Source organism: Homarus americanus, unplaced genomic scaffold (assembly GCF_018991925.1).
Source record: "Homarus americanus isolate GMGI-L3 unplaced genomic scaffold, GMGI_Hamer_2.0 scaffold36188, whole genome shotgun sequence".
NCBI classification, from domain to species: domain Eukaryota; kingdom Metazoa; phylum Arthropoda; class Malacostraca; order Decapoda; family Nephropidae; genus Homarus; species Homarus americanus.
Genome location: NW_024718183.1, coordinates 2,345,193 through 2,366,609, shown reverse-complemented (window position 1 = coordinate 2,366,609; position 21,417 = coordinate 2,345,193). Strand labels below are relative to the sequence as shown.

General features: G+C 34.9%; 1 protein-coding gene across 2 annotated transcripts in view; it reads left to right on the top strand.

Moving 5' to 3' along the window:
• Positions 1 to 21,215, top strand: part of LOC121859246 (UDP-N-acetylglucosamine/UDP-glucose/GDP-mannose transporter-like) — a gene marked incomplete at its 5' end in the record, with an annotated part of 31,944 nt that extends 10,729 nt beyond the window's left edge. Inside the window, 2 exon segments of one of the 2 annotated variants that reach the window (XM_042355988.1) lie at positions 2,495 to 2,579; positions 21,053 to 21,157. In XM_042355988.1, the coding sequence (XP_042211922.1) occupies positions 2,495 to 2,570 (76 nt within the window). 2 annotated transcript variants of the gene reach the window in all.
• Between the last annotated feature and the right edge of the window lie 202 nt (positions 21,216 to 21,417).

The window sequence follows — 21,417 nt, the reverse complement described above, 5'->3', positions numbered from 1 at the left end:
TATGTATATGTATACGTATGTATATGTATATGTATGTATATGTATGTATATGTATATGTATGTATATGTATGTCTATGTATATGTATGTATATGTATATGTATGTATATGTATATGTATGTATGTGTATGTATATGTATGTGTATGTATATGTATGTGTATGTATATGTATGTGTATGTATATGTATGTGTATGTATATGTATGTGTATGTATATGTATGTGTATGTATATGTATGTATATGTATATGTATGTATATGTATATGTATGTATATGTATATGTATATGTATGTATATGTATATGTATGTGTATGTATGTGTATGTATGTATATGTATGTATATGTATGTATATGTATCTATGTGTATATGTATGTGTATATGTATATGTATATGTATATGTATATGTATATGTATATGTATATGCATATGTATATGCATATGCATATGTATATGCATATGCATATATATATATATATATATATATATATATATATATATATATATATATATATATATATATATATATATATATATATATATATATATATATATATATATATATATATATATATATATATATTAGCAGCTTCAGGTTAACATGTAAAGTACTATCTTATTATAACCTGATCTGAGTGGATGTATGAAGTATGACATTCACAGTCCTAGAGGCTCTGCATACTGGTGATTCATTCTTTCCCAGGAGGTTCCTTAATAACACAAAACTGTTTGTATTGCCCCACCCTTCCCTGTACAGCGCATGTCTGCTTAGTCTTCTAGTAACCCCTTTATTTGTGGGATAGGTTTATAGACCACTGTAAGATTGTTTACTTTCTTTAACAACCCAGTGACTGGTTACCAACACTGCCCCGCATTGAAGGCAGAGGGTTTTCAGTGTGTAGATCAGCTTATCTTTTATACATTAATTTTACATCAGATGAAAAGTCTGGCCTGAGGCTTTGAAGAGGATTCATTTCCCAAGAGAGAATTGTTTGCTGCAGAATTTTTGGGAAATTCCATCTCAAATACTGTACTTACACTGGTTATCAAATACTGTGTACAGTACAGTACCTGCAATTTGTATAAGGTTTATTAGGCATTTCTTTATGTTCATTGTCAAAATGTTTTATTTCCTTCCGAGGTTTTGAAAGGCATCTATATTACTGTAGATGGGGTCATTCAGTAGAAAAATTTGGGGTCATTTCCACAATAATGCAAAATAATTAACATATCCAGTGTATTGTCATATGTTGGTATGCCTGCTTCCCATACCGTTTACAATAAACTGTATTCAAATACTGTGTACACAACATGTGTATTTATAAGATATGTGCAGGAATAATGCTTAAATCAGACTCAACATTGGTGTACTTCACTGATCAGAAGAGAAGCTGTGTTTACATTGTAGTATATCTCACATTAAGATGAAGTGACTAACAGGTGGTCATAATAACCATAGTTGTCTCACATATTTATAATGACAATTAAGTGGTTAATAATGACTTGTAACTGGTAAGTGCTTAGATGGTGCCAAGTGACTCACAGATCTTCTTTATGTCCCCAAGTAAATTATAGGTTCTTTTAATAATGCCCAATGTTCATAATGAGAGGTGCTGAGGATGATGCCAGTTGCTCATTATAACACCATTTAATCTTAATGATTCCATATAACTTGTAGGTGATTCTAATGATACCAGGTGGCTTACAAGTGCTCATAATGATGCAGAATTGTTCATAAGGTCACCAAGTGACTCACAAGTACTCGCAATAGCACTTGGTAACTCAGTCATTTCTATTGGTGCTCATAATGACCCCCAGGTGAATGTCAGCCGCTCACCGCACACTACTAGTGAATACAGTAGTATAATGACACCACATTTAGGGAGATAAACCATTCATGTGATGTCTTTAGTTTACAATGTTACTTGGAATCCAGATTGAAAACCAAATGTTTCATATTTTTATTATTACTCTATTCTGTAAATGTATTTTAACAGAACTTCAGTTTGTTGTTGTTGCAAGAACAATTATTTTTTGCAACTAAGTAAATTTTCATTTCATGGCAGACACATATCCATTTACATTGAAAGTACTTTTGTTCTTGTGATCCGGTGATTCTTGCTGCTTAACTTTACCCTCAGTGGCTTGTACTGTGTACTGCTCATGGTTATCTTATTCACATGAATTCTTTCTCATTTGTCACAGTTGTAGTTAGGAATCTTCCTTATTTTTGGCATTTGCTGTCATGTAAAAAGATGAGTAGCTCTTCACTTGTGCTGTGCAAGGTAGCCAAGGACAGAGTTGTTTAGTGGATATCACTAATATTTGTTAATAGGTCTCCAGCAGTGTTCGTTAAAGAAATATGCAAACATCAAAGAAACGGAAAGATATGTCAAGATTACATAAAGGAAAGTAGGAAAAATTAGCCCATATAATAATTTTTTCTTGTTTTATATAACCTGACAATGTCAGTGATGTGCTGCAATTGCTGTTTTCAGTGCACTGTCCAGTATAGTGTACACTCTACTAATCTTCAGCCAGAGAACTAGTAAGAACTGCTCAACTATAATCTAATGTGATAATGTAAGGAGTAATTACTTTCAAGTCCTGCTATTGCTGCAACATACTTGCTTACCTGTACATAATATGATGATTTTGCTTTGTCAGAGCTTGTATGTGTGGATTTCAGTTTATATCTGTTATGTTCCATCATGTCTGACAGAAATTCAACACAGTACTCGGATATGTTTGATGACAATGAGTGATGTCATACCTCTCTCTCTCTTTTTTGTCACATATGCTTAATTTTCTGTGTGTATATTTATCAGTCTTTACTTAATTTGCAGCTTCATTGGCTGGAATAGTAACAGAGATGTGTTTTTAATAAGTCAAGCTTTTTTCAGACAACTTTCATACTGAAAATTTTCTGAGATAAATTGAGAGTACAGTACTGTAGTTGGAAACTGAAGTACTGTAGTGGGTGGTTGATTTAATTCATTGGTAACTCTTTACTCCTCAACATTTGGTTAAATTTTTAATTATTAACCCCCTACGCCCCAGGCTAGGGTGCCGCTGGCCGTATCCCCCACATGAGGTAAATCGAGAAAAATCAACTTTTCCAAAAATATTTTTTAACATTTTTAAATGATAAAACATTAAAAAAGAAGTAAGAAAAACTATATATTAACCCTCTAGAAACTTCCCTGTGGCAGAAGTGGCGTGGGAGATAAGGGGACAGTGTTGTTTTGACGGCTAGCACTCGTGGTCACTACGCACTTAGCGGCCATTTTTTGCTTGCCATTGTGTCCGGGATGGCCAGTAATGCATATATTTACTGATCATAATACTTATTTCCTATAATATAAATAATTCAATTAGAATATTTTATTTGCATTATTTTTCATAAAAAGTGCTCGGTGACACACACGCAGTCTGTCGCCAGGCTGTCTTTGTGTTTGGTAGAGCAAGTAATGCATATAAATAATTATCGGAATAATAATTCCACAAATAAATACATTTAAACTTAATCATAGATTATTTTCCAGTAATACTACACTACAATACAACTACAGTGGTCCCTCAATTAATGAACACAATTGGTTCCACAGAGTCGGTTGTTTACCGAAAATTTTGTTTACTGAATCTATTATTTCAGTGGGATATTGAGTAATTGGTTCCAACTTACAGAAAAAGTACATACAAAGTACTGTACAGGGTATACCGGTAATAAAATTAACAAAACATTAAATATAAACTAAATAGAGTACAGTCGACCCTCGTTAATTCGGCCTAATAGGGGGGGGGAAGGGTGTCCGTTTTAGCCGATTGTCCGAATTAACCGATTTAGGGGTTAATATTGCATTATATTTCAAAGTCATTGTTTTCGTCACGATTTTATCCCACTTGCCACTGTAATACGTACGTAATTTCAGCAAAAATATTACATTTCCGTGAATGTATTATATCAAGCACAGTATGAATAGAATATCATTGTAATATAACACTATTTTAACCGAAAATTATTAAAAAACGAATAACATCTCAAGAACATCGGAAGCTTAGGTAAAGTCTTTTGTTTTCGTCATGTATTTTATCCTATTTTACATTGAAATACATCATGTTTCAGCAAAACTACTATTTATTTCCGAGAATATATTCATTCTTTTCCAGTTTAGGTAAAATATACGTGTGATGTAACAGTTTTTTAACTGAAAACGATTCGAAAAACATGTACCCTCTAGCCCTGTTCAAGGAGAGGACTGGGAGAAGCTGTGTGGTGCTGCAGACGATGACAAGGAAAGTGATTTTGATGGATTTTAATGAAAATATTCAGAAATATGGTATCTTAGTATTTATTCAAGTCAATTAGGATAGAATATTATTGTAATACAACAGTTTTTTAACTGAAAACCAATCAAAAGGCGATTACGGTAACATCTTTTGAACGAAAGAAAGCGAAAGTCATTGTTTTCGTCACTATTTTATCCCACTTTCCACTGTAATACATACGTCATTTCAGCAAAAATATTACATTTCCGTGAATGCATTATATCAAGCACAGTATGAATAGAATACCATTGTAATATAACAGTATTTTAACCAAAAACTAATAAAAAAACGAGTAACTTCTCTTGAACATCGAAAGGTTAGGTAAAATCTTTTGTTTTCGTCATGTATTTTATCCTATTTTACATTAAAATACGTCACGTTTCAGCAAAACTACTATTTATTTCCAAGAAAATATTCATTTAGGCACAGTTAAGGTAAAATATACATGTGATGTAACAGTTTTTTAACTGAAAACTTTCGAAAAACACGAGTACCGTCTAGCTGATACAGCTGGTGGTGCGTGATGCGTCGTTGCAAACAATAGGAGGTTGAAGTTGATTACCGGGTATTATATTAAGTGTGAAATATCGAAAAGGTTTTTATTACCGGTATTTTTTGTAGATCAATGAGAACTGTGATACCGTATATGATATGATAAGTTAGCCTGTGCTAAGAACTTCAACATAGTCTACTGAAAGCACGTTGTAAGGTAATTTAGCTTATTGTAAGTTGGTGAGCTTCATTTACTGAAGGAACTGCACAACTTTTCATTACTAATTGGTACATATTTTATGTTTCCATTGTTTACTGGCAGTAAATGGTAAATATTTTTCATGTCTGAAGCTAAAAGTTGCTGCTCGCCCTTCCCATCATGCACGGGTTCAACCTAACAAAACTATTATGCATGTATAGGACGACCCCCAATTTTTTGTCTAAAAATTTGGTCTTAAAAACTCGAACTATACACGAGTATATACGGTATATCGAGCCAAAAATATTAGTTGAAAAACTTTATGTTGACAGAGCTTGGATGGCTAAATTTTAGAATGACCAATAATTTTAATATAAAAAATACAAAAATATTCAAGAACACAACTTTCTTGATATTTACTCCACTGGAAACGAATGTAAACATAGAACCGATTACTGAATTGGCAGACTAGCCGATCAGCTGATGCTCACAACAAAGTGTGTTTCTCCTAAGGCTTTCGTTAATCGAAGTTTTGTTCGTTAATGGAACTGAAAATCCTTATGGGAGCTAATTCGTTAACCGAAATTTCGTTAATTAAACCGTTCGTTAATCAAGGGACCACTGTATATACTTTTATAAAACTTCAAGAGTCAAACAGTGGTGAAGAAGAATGCATTAATAATAACAGACACAACCCATCAGTGAAGTAAGTTATGTTGTAACTTAGATTATTTGTTGCAAGTGAATCTGAAGTGATTGCGAGTCAAAACATCTTGCATTATAAAGAATGGCTGAAGTTTATATAAGGTATTCTGGCGGCATAAAATATAACGTTGTGTTTCAACCCTAATAGATGCAACATATTTAGACGCTTTCATACAATGAAGTACGGGGTCGCATTCTCAAAAGCATATACGGGACTATATCTCTTTGTTTACCCCGTAACTGGAGTTACAGTCTCCGATCGGTATTCTCAAAACAAATATTTGTCACAGGACTCTGTAAGTGAGTCCGTGTTCGAGGCCGTAACTTACAGGACCTCGTGAGCTGCTGTAACATGGACAACCCGGATATAGGAAGTCGCTATTTCCTGATTGCATAACAAAAATTAATAATTTGTGTTGTAATAATGCTTGTTAGACTTGGTTTATCATCGAATAATGAAGATAATGTTTTGTACATCAACATACTAAAATACTGTACAATATTACAGTTTGTCTTTTTAGTTCATTTTTTACGATAAGAAGAGACCTGAGAGTTTCTACCTGTCGAGGACTGGAAGAAACGAAGATTTTTTTTGTCTTCTTAAAACTTTTCAAGAAATTTGTTCAAAAATAGAAGATTTGTATTGTCCTTATTTATGGTACAAATATTATTTTATGCCTGAGTAAACTTGCAGATAGACCTTGTTAATGTGGTATAGACATAGATATCAGTCAGTAAGATACATTTCACTAATTTTGCGGCCAAAAAAAGAGCATGACTACTGATTGTATTACCGGGATAAGCAAAAAAAAACAATGAAAATTACTTTTTGTAAGAGAAAATGTGATGCAATTTTACCTCTCTCTCTCTGTCTGTCTGTCTGTCTGTCTGTCTGTCTGTCTGTCTGTCTGTCTCTTTCTCTCTCTTTCTCTTTCAGGTATACAGTATATATATATATATATATATATATATATATATATATATATATATATATATATATATATATATATATATATATATATATATATATATATATATATATATATATATATATATATATATACATATATATACATATATATATATGTAGTCCCCGACTTACGTCAATCCGCACTTACGACCTGCTCTGACCGTACGTCCGTCGGGACATACGACCGCCGCAGTCGTGACCAAAAATTTTTTCAAATGACGCGCGCATTTTCTATACCGAAACGTTTCCGTCCCGGGCGAGAGGGAGGCATGGCTTGGGTCGCCTCGTGGGTACACTCACTCAGTGGAGCGCTTTGTTGGTGTTTGGCTATCATATCCTATACTGATCGCGCTGTGAACTTTCGTTATTATCGTATTTAATTGACTTTATAATGACTGGAAAGCGTACAAGTGAGAGTGCTGGTGGTGCTCCAAAGAAAAGGAGACAGGCAATTACTTTTGAGATGAAAATGAAGATAATAACACAGTATGAGAATGGAAAAACTGTAGCAACAATCTCACGTGACCTAGGTTTCTCACACTCGACCATATCCACTATTCTGAAGGACAAGGAACGCATTCATGATGTAGTGAAAGGAACAACACCTATAAAGAGAACTATAATTTAGAAGAAAAGACAAGGTCCTATTCACGTTATCAAAAAATTATTGGTGATATGGATAGAAGACCAGATAAAGAGGCGTGTACCCTTAAACCTTCTAACCTTACAGGCTAAAGCAAGAAGCCTGTTCCAAAGCCTGAAGGAGCAGGCAGGAGATGAATGTGAGCAAACCTTTACAGCAAGTCATGGGTGGTTTAATAGATTTAAAAAACACTACAGTCTACACAATGTTAAAGTGAGTAGAGAGGCAGCTAGTGCTGATGTTGGTGCTGCCAAAGCTTTTAAGGAGGAGTTAGATGATGTGATTGTGGAAGGGAATTATTTGCCTGAGCAAATATTCAATGTGGATGAGACTGGATTATTGTGGAAGCGCATGCCTGAGCGGACATACATCCACAAAGAGGCAAAAACAATGCCAGGATTCAAGGCATTCAAGGACAGAATTACACTTCTGTTGGGGGGGATGTTGCTGGTTTCAAGCTAAAGCCCTTCATGATCTATCATTAAGAGAACCCCAGGGCTTTTAAACATGTCAGCAAGCACACACTGCCAGTGTTTTATCGCAGTAATAAGAGAGCCTGGATGACCCTAATACTGTTTGAGGATTGTTTCATGAATTGTTTCACTCCTGGAGCCAAGGAGTATTGTCTGCAACAATGGTTTCCATTCAAGATTTTGCTGATCTTGGATAATGCTCCGGGACACCCACCACACCTGGAAGACATGCACCCTGATGTTAAGGTAGTGTACATTCCACCTAACACTACCTCTATCATCCAACCCATGGATCAAGGTGCTATTGCTGCATTTAAAGCGTATTATTTACTCACGACCTTCGCTCAGGCTGTTGCTGCTACTGAAGGTGAGAAAACGCTCACACAGTTTTGGAAGGAGTACAACATTTTGTCATGTATAAAGAACATTAGTACAGCATGGGATCAGGTTACAAAACATTGCATGAATGGAATATGGAAGAAAATCCTGAAAAGATATGTGCACAGTTTCAAAGGATTTAATGAAAATGAAGTTATTTTGGATATTGGTAACAAGATAGTGGAGTTAGGTAAACAGCTGGAGTTAGAAATTGATAATGAAGATGTTGAACAGTTGGTTGAAAGTGTAGCAGAAGAGCTCAGTAACAAGGATCTTATTGAACTAGATGCACAGAAAATTGCAGAGGAAGAAGAGAGACAAAATGTAGAAGAACCTGCACCCCCCAAAAAGTTTTCAGTGAAACAAATGGCAGAGGCATTTGCTACAATTAATAAAGGAATGCAAATGTTTGATGGCATGGATCAAAATTATGAGCGTTATGCCAAAGTTGACAGAATGATCCAAGATGCATTTGCTTGCTACAGAGAAATTTATAATGAAAAGAAAAAACAAACTGTGCAGTTTAAAATGGACATCTACTTTAAGAAGTCCCCCAGTGCTGTCTCCTCATGCCCCACCAGTGCTGCCTCTTCACTCCCTCAAGATGATCCAATACCTTCAACCAGCAAGTTCCCACAGCACATAAACCTGTCTGAAGAAAGCGATATTGATGACCCACCCAGCCCTGTCTCCTCCTCTGCTTCTTCCAGTTAAAGTAGTCTCCATGTATAATTAGAAAATTATGGGGGCCCCGTGTGCATTCAGCTGACTACTTTAAAAGTAAGTGCTCAGTCACAACTGTATCCATTCCTCATTATTTATTACTTTTACTGTACTGTATTTCATTGAAGATTTTTTTTTTTGCTATTGGACTTCGACCTGGATTTGGGTCCTAACCCATTAGTAAATCAAAATTTCCTAGCCGTAAGTCGGGAGCACCTATATATATATATATATATATATATATATATATATATATATATATATATATATATATATATATATATATATATATATATATATTTATATTTATATTTATTTATTTATTTCAGATATACGTGTTCTCGCCAGGAACCGAACTTTCACTTAAAGCGGTTCATCTACTCATACGCTGAAGCGGCAAGGCACGATAAGTGACAAGGTCGCCAGTCATCAAAACATTACCAGTTCTTCACCTGCCACCCACCACAGCCGCCCGAGTCAGTGATAGTGATAATTATAGTGAGGATATGGGCTTATATGGACTTTGAGGGTGACAAAGAGGCCCTGCAAGCCTCTGTGGTGGATAGTGATACAATTGATACAAGTGATACAGGTGAGGCCATAATCTCCCTCTGCCTCGAACCAACCACCCATCCCCTGTGCCCAGCCATCTTTTCTACAAATGAGGTAATAAAAAACCTAATATTATTGATATTTTAATTAATTGTATTACCATCATAAAGTTACTACAACATAGTTAGTGTCGTCAGGTCATTATTCTCACTGGAATTAATTCCATATGTTCTGTTGTTCACTTAATGCGGTTTCACTAACACAGTACCCTGTGTTCAATTGACTACATGGTATATATATATATATATATATATATATATATATATATATATATATATATATATATATATATATATATATATATATATATATATATATATATATATATATATATATATATATATATATATATATATATATATATATATATATATATATATATAATACAGTCATATTCTACTTAACGCGGTCAATAGAACCCAGAGGGTCCTGTTATGAAATCCGCTATGAATGAACATACAGGATTAATTCAATAGAAACTGCCCGACTCAACCCCACTTTTTAACACACATAACTATGTTGTAGTAAAATAACATCTTAATTTATGATGGTACATGCACAATTAATACTTAAGAGAAATAGAGAAATACAGTCGTTGAATGTCCATTCAAATAATGGACTCAACTCCCTCCTCCTCTCACACTACACTGCCGGCTCTTCCTCTCGAGAAATTTTTGGGGAAAACCACTAAATTTTAATAAATAATACCTCAAACTAAAGTAGATAATACAATTGACATTCTGGATTCCTTGTAAGACAAGGAATATTTTGAATATAAATGTCATATATTTTGCACAAAGATAATATAGTTATCGGAAAATTTTTATCTAAAATTTGTATGTCTAATGCAAAATATATGATGTTTATATTCAAATGATCACCAAATTATAAGAATTCGCAATGTAAATTATATTCTGCGGTAATTTGTATGAATTTATGAGCTAAACAAATATCTTCAGTTAATAAAAAAAAATCTTCAGGACACTATCTGTCAATCAAAGTAACCACCTTGCCTTTCTTCAACTGCGTCAGTCCCAACCTCCCCACCACCAATCATCCCTTCAAAGAAGAGTGGGTGAAAAATTTAGATTTTAACATTTTGTATTAAATAATACCTCAGATTAAAGTTAGGATAATATAATTGACATTGCTGGATTCCTTGTAAGACTAGGAATATTTTGAATAAATGTCATATATTTTTACAAAAGATAACATAGTTACCAGAGAAAAAATGTTATCTAAAATTTGTATGTCTAATGCAAAATATATGATGTTTATATTCAAATGATCACCAAATTATAAGAATTCCAGCAATGTAAATTATATTCTGACCGGTAATTTGTATGAATTTTATGAGCTAAAACAAGTAAATGGTATGGGTGCAAATTCAAAATAAAGCCTCGAGCCGGACACCACCGTATATGTGAAAATCCGTGTTATGAAAGTTCATTTCTGGCAGGCACCGCGATATGATAAAACGTTGCTATGAAACCGTCATATAGCGGGTAATACTATGTATATATATATATATATATATATATATATATATATATATATATATATATATATATATATATGCAATTAAATCACTGTAGGTGCATTCACATCTTCAGTGGGTCTGTATCACTGAATTACACCGAAAGCTGCAGAACTTCATATATATATATATATATATATATATATATATATATATATATATATATATATATATATATATATATATATATATATATATATATATATATATATATATTTATATATATATATATATATATATATATATATATATATATATATATATATATATATATATATATATATATATATATATTTATTAGCCCAATAAAACACGGATTTCTACATACAATCACCTCAACCCGCCAGATTCAACCCACGCACACAAGCCTTCATGACTGTGACCGCGAACCGCTGACCACGACAGCAGTCTTTACGCCTGTTCAAGATTATGGCGCTTGAACACGGTGACCATATTATTTTCATTAGCCCAATAAAGCCGGACTTGTGTGCCGGGGTCTAATCCTGGGCGGTTGAGGTGTTGATTGTATGTAGAAGTCCGCGTGCTTTATTGGGGCTAATGAAATATATATGGATCCTCGTGTTTCGAGCCGGATTTGGTAAACGTTACTCTGACCACCTAAGTGATACGGTGGTCCCCATTAGAGGTTCACGCGCCATCAGCTCGATGAACAGGCTTGTGTGAAATATAACAGAGTCTAGAACTGCTTTTAGTGTCCTTGTGGCCTAGCCGGTAAGCGTTCCTAGTCACACACCAGTAGGTCGAGGGTCGATTCTGCTGGTGAGGTCGTTGATTATATGTTCAAGTCCGCTGTTATATGGACTAAAATATATATATATATATATATATATATATATATATATATATATATATATATATATATATATATATATATATATATATATATATATATATATATATATATATATATATATACACACTGGACTTTAATTTCTCACTTGACTTGGGGTTTATTAAAGATTATTTGATGGTAATTGCAGTGGAAGCGCCCCTTTGAGAGAAATCCCGAACCAGTGCAAGAACACTTAAATTTACTAAATAAAATGAATTGTCCGTGACCCGTGGAAGGATAGCGTCTGTGTCTGGGATGAATGAGACTCACTGTAAAATTTTCACTTATATTCCCTCCAACACTACAAGCACAATCAAATAATGGTGCACACATATGCGCACTTCTTAACCTGAACTTAAAATACTACTCTGGGGAATAAAAGTTATACATGATGTTGAAATTATTAGAAACTCAGGCAATGCCTCATTAAAGGACAATAAGTTTAAAGTATTAAGAAATGTTGCTTGCACACATGAACCAGGCCTTAAGGGCTTTCAACAAAATATCAATCACTGAGAAAATGATATAAAAATCAGAACTTATGAAGTCCACCCTGAATAGGCCTTCAGGGCACTCAACAAAATTATATTACCCCAACAGATACACACCTCCTAACCTAACTTAAACACTACTCTGGGGAACAAAGGTTATACCTGAGATTGAGATTATAAAGAAATATTAAATGCACACAGCATACATTAGTAACTGAAAAAATAGTATTAACTACACACAAAAATATTGTCACTATTATTAAGAAGTTACTGAGTCCACCAATACCCGTGAACCATGCTTCCTAACCTAACACACACACAGATTCCACCTGCACTCCGTAGTCGTTTAAGGCACAACCAACAGGCACCCGTAGTTTCAGGCCCAAATCAGCCTTTCTCCACCTTGGAAAGTGTACCTCTAAACTCCACTGACTCTTGGCCCCAGTGTGCGACCCTGTATCACTCGGCTGGCTTCACTTTACCCCCAGTACATCCATGAAGCGGAAGGGAGTGAGCCAATCAGACCTTGTACAGTTGAGAGAAGCTTTAGCTTCCCGTTAGCAAAAGGGTTTCACTAAGCTACTTGAGATATGTGGTATTGTGAGCTGAGGTAGAGGAGAGCTGATGACCCCAACGATCGTCCCGTCGTTAGCTGGGCACCCAGACTGCTAGGTTCACTCAAGAGCTTCTTTGCTACCCCGCTAAGCAGTGACAGGCCTACAATGATCGGTCCAACGGCGACAATCGCCAATCCTCAATCATCAACGGCAGTCTCAAACGGCAGTCAATCTCTCGCTGTCATCACTCTCACAGTCAAGTGGGTTCTGACGGAAACCCTGAAATTAACTCACTGTTAGCTCTTGATAACTTTATCACTGCCCTATCTAACCCCTGTCTGAGATCAAATGAGACTTACTTGTTATACTGCAATAGTGCAACACAGGTGACTAGGCCACGTGACTATTTCTGTGGACGGAGCGCAGGGACGTCTTGTTGGTCCGATCGCTTTCGCGTGACTTAGGACTAGCCAGCCTCGTGTCCTCTCAAGGCGTTAGCTTGGTCCTACGTGACATATTTTCCGCCTAACTAGTAACTTTCTTGGGACACCCGTAACATTATTCTGACTGATATACGATCTATCATTACTTTTAATTTAATATCTGACATTTAGTTTCATAATTCGCCTCCATATTAATTCTGTAAATTTAGTATATACAGTGAGTTCTGCTATAACGCGTGTTTTGATAACGCGAATTTGCTCTAACGCGATTTATGAATTCGGAACAATATTTGTATAACGGGATCGCTTGTTTGCTATAACGCGATTTTTGCTTACTATTTCTCCAATTTTGTGGTATTAACTGTGAATATGGTAAAGAAGAATATCTCCAAAAAGCATTCTGATGATAGAATTCCCGGTGATTATCGTAAAAGAAAGGATATAACACTTGAAGAGAAGCTTGATGTTATCAACCTCAAAATCACCCTTCTCCCCCATCAAGTTACATTCAAATTTTTTCAAGGTAAAGTGTTAAATTTACTGTATGATTTCATTATTAGATATGAATGTAACATTTATTTAGACTGTGCTATCCTTTGTGTTAGGCTAACTACTAAATTTTTTCGATTTCGAGTAAACTGCACCTAACCCTATTTTCTCCATAAGCCCTGTTATTTCTATTACGCGATTTTCTATAACACGATATTTTACAAGAACACAATTATTCTGCCAAGCGAGAAAGCAGAACCACCTGTAATTGAGCAGGCCTAGTTCCACAACCTCTCGCTACGTGCGGGGAGCGCGGTCTTCCCTCAGACGACCTTGAACTCAGCATCACCAATGGCGCGGCGTTTGAAATTACACTGAAATTTCTGAATATTACATATATATATATATATATATATATATATATATATATATATTTATATATATATATATATATATATATATATATATATATATATATATATATATATATATATATACAGTATTACCCCGCCTAACGCGGTTTCACTTAGCGCGTTTTACCATATACGCGGTGCCTCGCCAGAGCTGAATTTTCACTTAACACGGATTTTTTCCACATATACGCGGTGAGTGTTCGGCTCGAGACGCTATTTTTAGATTTGCCCCACCCGCCACCCTGCCTGACTGCCTGTTTTAGCTCATAAAATTCATACAAATTACCCGGCCAGAATATAATTTACATAGCTGGAATTCTTATAATTTGGTGATCATTTTGAATATAAACATCATATATTTTGCATTAGATATACAAATTTTAGATAAAATTTTTTCTCTGAGTAACTATGTTATCTTTTGTGCAAAATATATGACATTTATATTCAAAATATTCCTGGTCTTACAAGGAATCCAGCAATGTCAATTATATTATCCTAACTTTAGTTTGAGGTATTATTTATTACAAAAAAGTTAAGTATTCTGGTTTTCCCACACATCTCCTTGGGACGGTTGGTGGGGGGTTGGGGGGAGGGAGGGACCGACTGACCATCTGTTACCCTGTGAAGAATATTTTTTTTTTTTTATTAACTGAAGATATTTGTTTTAGCTCATAAAATTCATACAAATTACCCGGTCAGAATATAATTTACATTGCTGGAATTCTTATAATTTGATGATCATTTTGAATATAAACATATATTTTGCATTAGACATACAAATTTTAGATAAAATGTTTTCTCTGAGTAGATATGTTCTCTTTTGTGCAAAATATGACATTTATATTCAAAATATTCCTGGTCTTACAAGGAATCCAGCAATGTCAATTATATTATCCTAACTTTAATCTGAGGTATTATTTAATACAAAATGTTAAAATATATTTTTTTCACCCACTCTTTCTCTTGGTGGGAAGTGGGGGGGAGGGTTGGGACTGACCGCGCGGTTGGAAGAGGGGGGAGGCAAGGTGGGGTACTTTGATTGACAGATAGTGTCGGGAAGAATATTTTTTTTTTTTATTAACTGAAGATATTTGTTTTAGCTCATAAAATTCATACAAATTACCCGGTCAGAATATAATTTACATTGCTGGAATTCTTATAATTTGGTGATCATTTTGAATATAAACATCATATATTTTACATTAGACATACAAATTTTAGATAAAATTTTTTCTCTGGGTAACTATGTTATCTTTTGTGCAAAATATATGACATTTATATTCAAAATATTCCTGGTCTTACAAGGAATCCAGCAATGTCAATTGTATTATCCTAACTTTAGTTTGAGGTATTATTTATTAAAATTTAGTGGTTTTCCCCCAAAAATTTCTCAGAGAGGGAAGAGCTGGCAGTGTAGTGTGAGAGGGGGAGGGAGTTGAGTCCATTATTTGAATGGACATTAACTTGGCCACTGTATTTCTCTATTTCTCTTAAGTATTAATTTTGTGCATGTACCATCATAAAATTAAGATGATATTTTTACTACAACATAGTTATGTGTCTTCAAAAAGTGGAGTTTGGGGGTCGGGCCGGTTTCTATTGGAATTAATCCCATATGTTCTGTTGTTCACTTAACGCGGATTTCACTTAACACGGGACCCTCTGGGTTCTATTGACCGCGTTAAGTGGGGTACAACTGTATATATATATATATATATATATAATCAGATATCTGCCTATAAGGCCGGGCATAAGACGGCCCCAAATTTCCATTTAACCAAATCTCCATTTAAAGTAGCTTTGAGCCTCATTCATTGTATAAGACCAGTACCCCAAATGACACTTACCCACTGACTCAGTAGTCCTCACCAACCATCCTTGGTTTTTTAAAATAAGGCCAATTCACTTCAAAGTAATGTCATCAAATGTTACCCGCTGGTGTAGCGTAAACACTAGTGACGCTACCGAAGCGCCTGCTATTTACCGTAACTGGAACTAATGTCGGTGTTTAGTAAAATTTTTTCCATTTACTTGAAAATGGATTTGTATCGATTTATTTGTTTATTTATAATATACTGTAAACATATTAAAATTACTAATTGCAAGTATTTCAATTTATATGCTTTCTGTTTGGCCACGAGACGATCGGTGGTGAGTAAGCCACTGCCCCGTGGTGATCTGTGTTCCCACTGGTTTACCGACTTTTTTAGTAAGTTCATTTTTGTTAGATTTTTTACTAATAGTGTTATTTCATGTGTATAAAATGCAGCTACAATGGACTTAAAACTATAAAAATCATCTAAGCATGCTTGAAAACATACATACGACACCAAGATCACCCAGATTGACCCAAATTACATCAATTTCTATAAGAAAATCAACTCTTAAATAATATGGCGGTCACCTTTTGAAAATGGTCGCCATCTTGAATTTTTTAAATGGCCAATCAGCAGACTGACTAGTAACCATTAGAGAATTACCATGCTAAATTTGGTGCTTGTACCCACCATTTTCATGATTCTCTTGAAAAATTGCATTTTATTGCCCCACTAATGTCACCTAATTCCCCATCTCAAATATGACACTCAGATACTGAAATATTGTATTTCATACTACATATGACACTTACAAAGAAATGTCCACGCTCTGGTTAAATAACTCTTGTAGATATAATACCAGTTGAATAAACGAAACTAAAAAACTGAGATTGTAATCATAGTGAAGCCTTGACACCCATTACGAAGTTAGGATTAGATGACGCCAAATACAATCACCTTAATGCACTTTAAGAGAGGAGTCACGTGCCAGGGCTTATTATCTCTGGACCCTAGAGGTTGATGACGATTCAGTGTCGGCAGAAATACATCGATGTACACAAGTACATGATCCTAATCAATTCAGTATAGGTGTTAATAATGGTAGAGGTGACCAGGTGTGTTGCACGCTGGTAGTGTTGATGGTGATGCAGGAAAGAGGGTAGTAAGTTGATGGGTGTGTGTCATGACTCCACTCCCCACAACCCCCCCCCCCCACACCACTCACATGACATCCTCACAACTGTACCACAAAGCCCCCACACTACTCATACAGCATCCTCACAACACTACCACAACCCCCACACCACTCACATCCTCACAACTGTACCACAAAGCCCCCACACCACCATACAGATCCTCACAACACACAACCCCACAACACTCCACACATCCTCACAACTAAAACACAAAGCCCCACACTACCTATACAGCATCCTCACAACACTACCACAACCCCCACACCACTCATACACATCCTCACAACACACACAACCCCCCCCACACCACTACACATCTCACAACTGTACCACAAAGCCCCCACACTACTTCCATACTGCAGCATCCTCCTAACACTACCACTGCACAACCCCACCACCAAGGCTGACCTCACAACTGAACCACAAAGCCCCCACACTACCATACTGCATCCTCCTAACACTACCACTGCACAAATCCCCACACCACCACACATCCACAACTGAACCACAGTTCCCACACTACTCATACTGCATCCTCCTAACACTACCACTGCACAACCCCCCCCCACACCACTCACACATCCTCACAACTGAACCACAAAGCCCCCCACACTACTCATACCGCCATCCTCCCAACACTACCACTGCACAACCCCACACCACTTACAAATCCTCACACCACCACAACCCCCCACACCACTCACACATCCTCACAACTGAACCACAAAGCCCCCACACTACTCATACAGCATCCCCATAACACCACCACAACCCCCACAACCACCACATCCACACCACACAACCTCCCACACCACTTTCACATCCTCAGGCAACTGTACCCACAAAAGCTCCCCACACTACTCTTACAGCATCCTCACAACACTGTACCACAACCCCCACACCACATACACACATCCTCACAACACTACCACAAACCCCCCACACCACTCACACATCCTCACAACACTACTCATATATTAAAATTAATTATTTCTAGTGTGGTTGACTTCCTCATTATTGCAAAGACAGGCTTATAAATAGCCATCTTATCTCAACCTCCTTTCCCTATACATCCCTCTGTTCTCAGAGAGGTCTTGCAAATAACTTTGTTTGTTTATTTTCATTGTTTGTCTAATTTATCATGTTGTATCAAAGTAATATTACTAAAAGTTTTAGCAGCTACCAAATGGGGAGATTCTACTGCTCGGGAAGATATTGAAGCACAATGCACAGTACGTCTTTAATGCAGACCCATTTCCATATGGCATCACGAAAATTGTGACCAAGTCTTAGGTTGCTGATTTATCTTTCTGTTCATTTACACACAATTGCAGAGTTTCAATTGTTTTCCTTTGGCACAACACAAATATACATACAATATAATGTTTTCTCACCTTTGATTCTTTTTTTCCATTTATTTATTACAAGAGCTAGTACAATGCCAATTCACTTCCAAGTATTGGCACTGTAAATTATGTCATTGTACACTAGGGTGACTACTTAAGCGGCAGTTATTTAATTGAACCACGTTGGTGTGAGTAAAATATTTCCATTTACTTAAAAATAGATTTGCCGATTTATTTGTTTATTTATTTATTTATATTATACTGTAATACATTAAACATTAATTGCAAGTATTTTCACTTATATACTTGTTTCGCTTTAAAAGGAGGCTAGCATTATAACTGGTAGGTGATCATTATGACCAACTCCTAATCCATGACTCCATGAAGTGACTTCTTGTTCATCATTTATATCCTAAATTCTACCACTGTCGGTAGTTTCAAGAATTAACGAGTCATTTACTGAATATTTTGTAAAAATTAATTTTAAATTAATTATTTATAGAGATAAGCATGTGATCATAAATATACAGATATGCATTGCTTCGACCACCTCCAACACAAGGACGGCTAAAATAGCTAAGAGGCGGTCATGAGTCAAGGGGTCACTTTCCCTGAGAGGACTCTTTTAGTGGTTTACCATGTTTCCATCACCACTCTTATACGAATATTTAAGAGGTAAGAATTTTATACTCTGGTGATTAAGACTAATTCCCTAACTTTGGGCAAGATTTTTTAATGTTCAAATCTACCCTTATGTTTGAGATATAATGGTTATATATATATATATATATATATATATATATATATATATATATATATATATATATATATATATATATATATATATATATATATATATATATATATATATATATATATATATATATATATATATATATATATATATATATATACAGGGTATGCTATAAATCTAACTGATCCTACTATAATATTCCTATAACTAACGTTTTACCTATAAAATTGAGAATACTATAACTTAACGCAACTCCTACAACTTAACGCGGATGAATACGGGACTATTTCGTCTGATGATATATTGTTGTACTGCGGTTCTGCAAGAGCGCTGCGCCTATATTGGTTCATTGTGTAGTCAGTGCATCACTGAACTTGTTGAAATCTGTCATTTAACTATTTTGTTATACAAGTGTACAATTGAACAATGAATCATCGAGCATGAGAAAGCTAATAACCCTTGAAACTTGAAAGAAATTATAGATAAACAGAAAAGTGCTCTAAGACAGTCACCAAAGAGGGCCAGGATGATGACTCCTCCTTCCACCTCTTCTCTATAATGCCTCCTCCTCCTCTGCCTCCTGTCCTGCATGCCACAACACTACAAGATAAAGTACTGTATTTTTACAATTCCACAGAAATTTTCAGTGCTAAGTGGTTGTATTTGGGGGCCTGAGCGATTAACCTATTAACGAATCTAATGCTATAACGAACCAGGTTCTAGAACCAATTAGATTCGTTACATATATATATATATATATATATATATATATATATATATATATATATATATATATATATATATATATATATATATATATATATATATATATATATATATATATATATATATATATATATATATATATATATATATATATATATAGACATAAAGCTTGGCACGTCTAGCAACTATCATTTATGCCCTATTTCCGCTGATTCTCTTGTGATTGGGTGATGATTTTGTTAACCGAAATACAATTGGCCAACTAACTGATGCACTGCCATATACCTTCAGACAAGAGAATGGAATTTACAGGGGAAAATAATTACAGGTTAATACTGGTTATGGACCCTTAATTAAATTTTGAGAATGAGAAATTAAGGACTGTAGGAGTCTGTAAGTTATGGTACCGATTCTGCTACTGTACATAACTGATGAGGTGTTGAGAATGCGTCCCAGTTTGATAACGATTTGCATAAGTGAAACACTAACCTCACTGTTAATACAGCTACATTGAGAGGTTAGACTGTCATGTGATAACAGTTTAATTGTGTGTATTGTTCTGTACTGTACTGTGTTGCCTGGAGAACCTGGTGTAACATGTCCACCAACTAATTGTCTGGTATGTTAGGGTTTGGACTTTGTGATTGTGTCTGTACAGTATTCACAAATTTTCTATTAATATTATTAAGAAATTATATGTACTATATAGTGACAGCAAATAATGCAATTGCAAGTTGGTTCATTGTGTCCAATTAATTGTTTTATCTTGTTATATATATTTATTATACACTTGTATAATTCTTTCAGATCCCATGAACTTGTACAGTATTACATATTTTTCAGTTTATAAATAATTGTATTACCATATTTAGTAGTAAATATATGAGTGAATAATATATTTTCTTTACAGTGTTGGTGGTAGTATAGTGTACTCCTGGATAACATTCAGACAAAAAGAGACCCCAAAATCAGAGGAGAAGTCTTTAACAACTACCATTGTGTAGCTGTACTATCGCATAGAAGTGACTACTGAACTTTGTAGTAATTCGAGAGTGTTATTATACAAAGGTGTTAGCCAACATTGTTTTTATGTAACCATAATGCCCTTTACAAGACATGGGCATTGAATCTTAGGGTTCACAAAACAGTCCACAGCATATTTTTTCTATTAAAGTGTTTATTGAAATATACGAAGGTGTTTAACAGTGCCATTATCTACCTGAGGAAATAAATTAGAAAAACCTTAATTCTACAGTACCAGTGTGATGGTCTGTT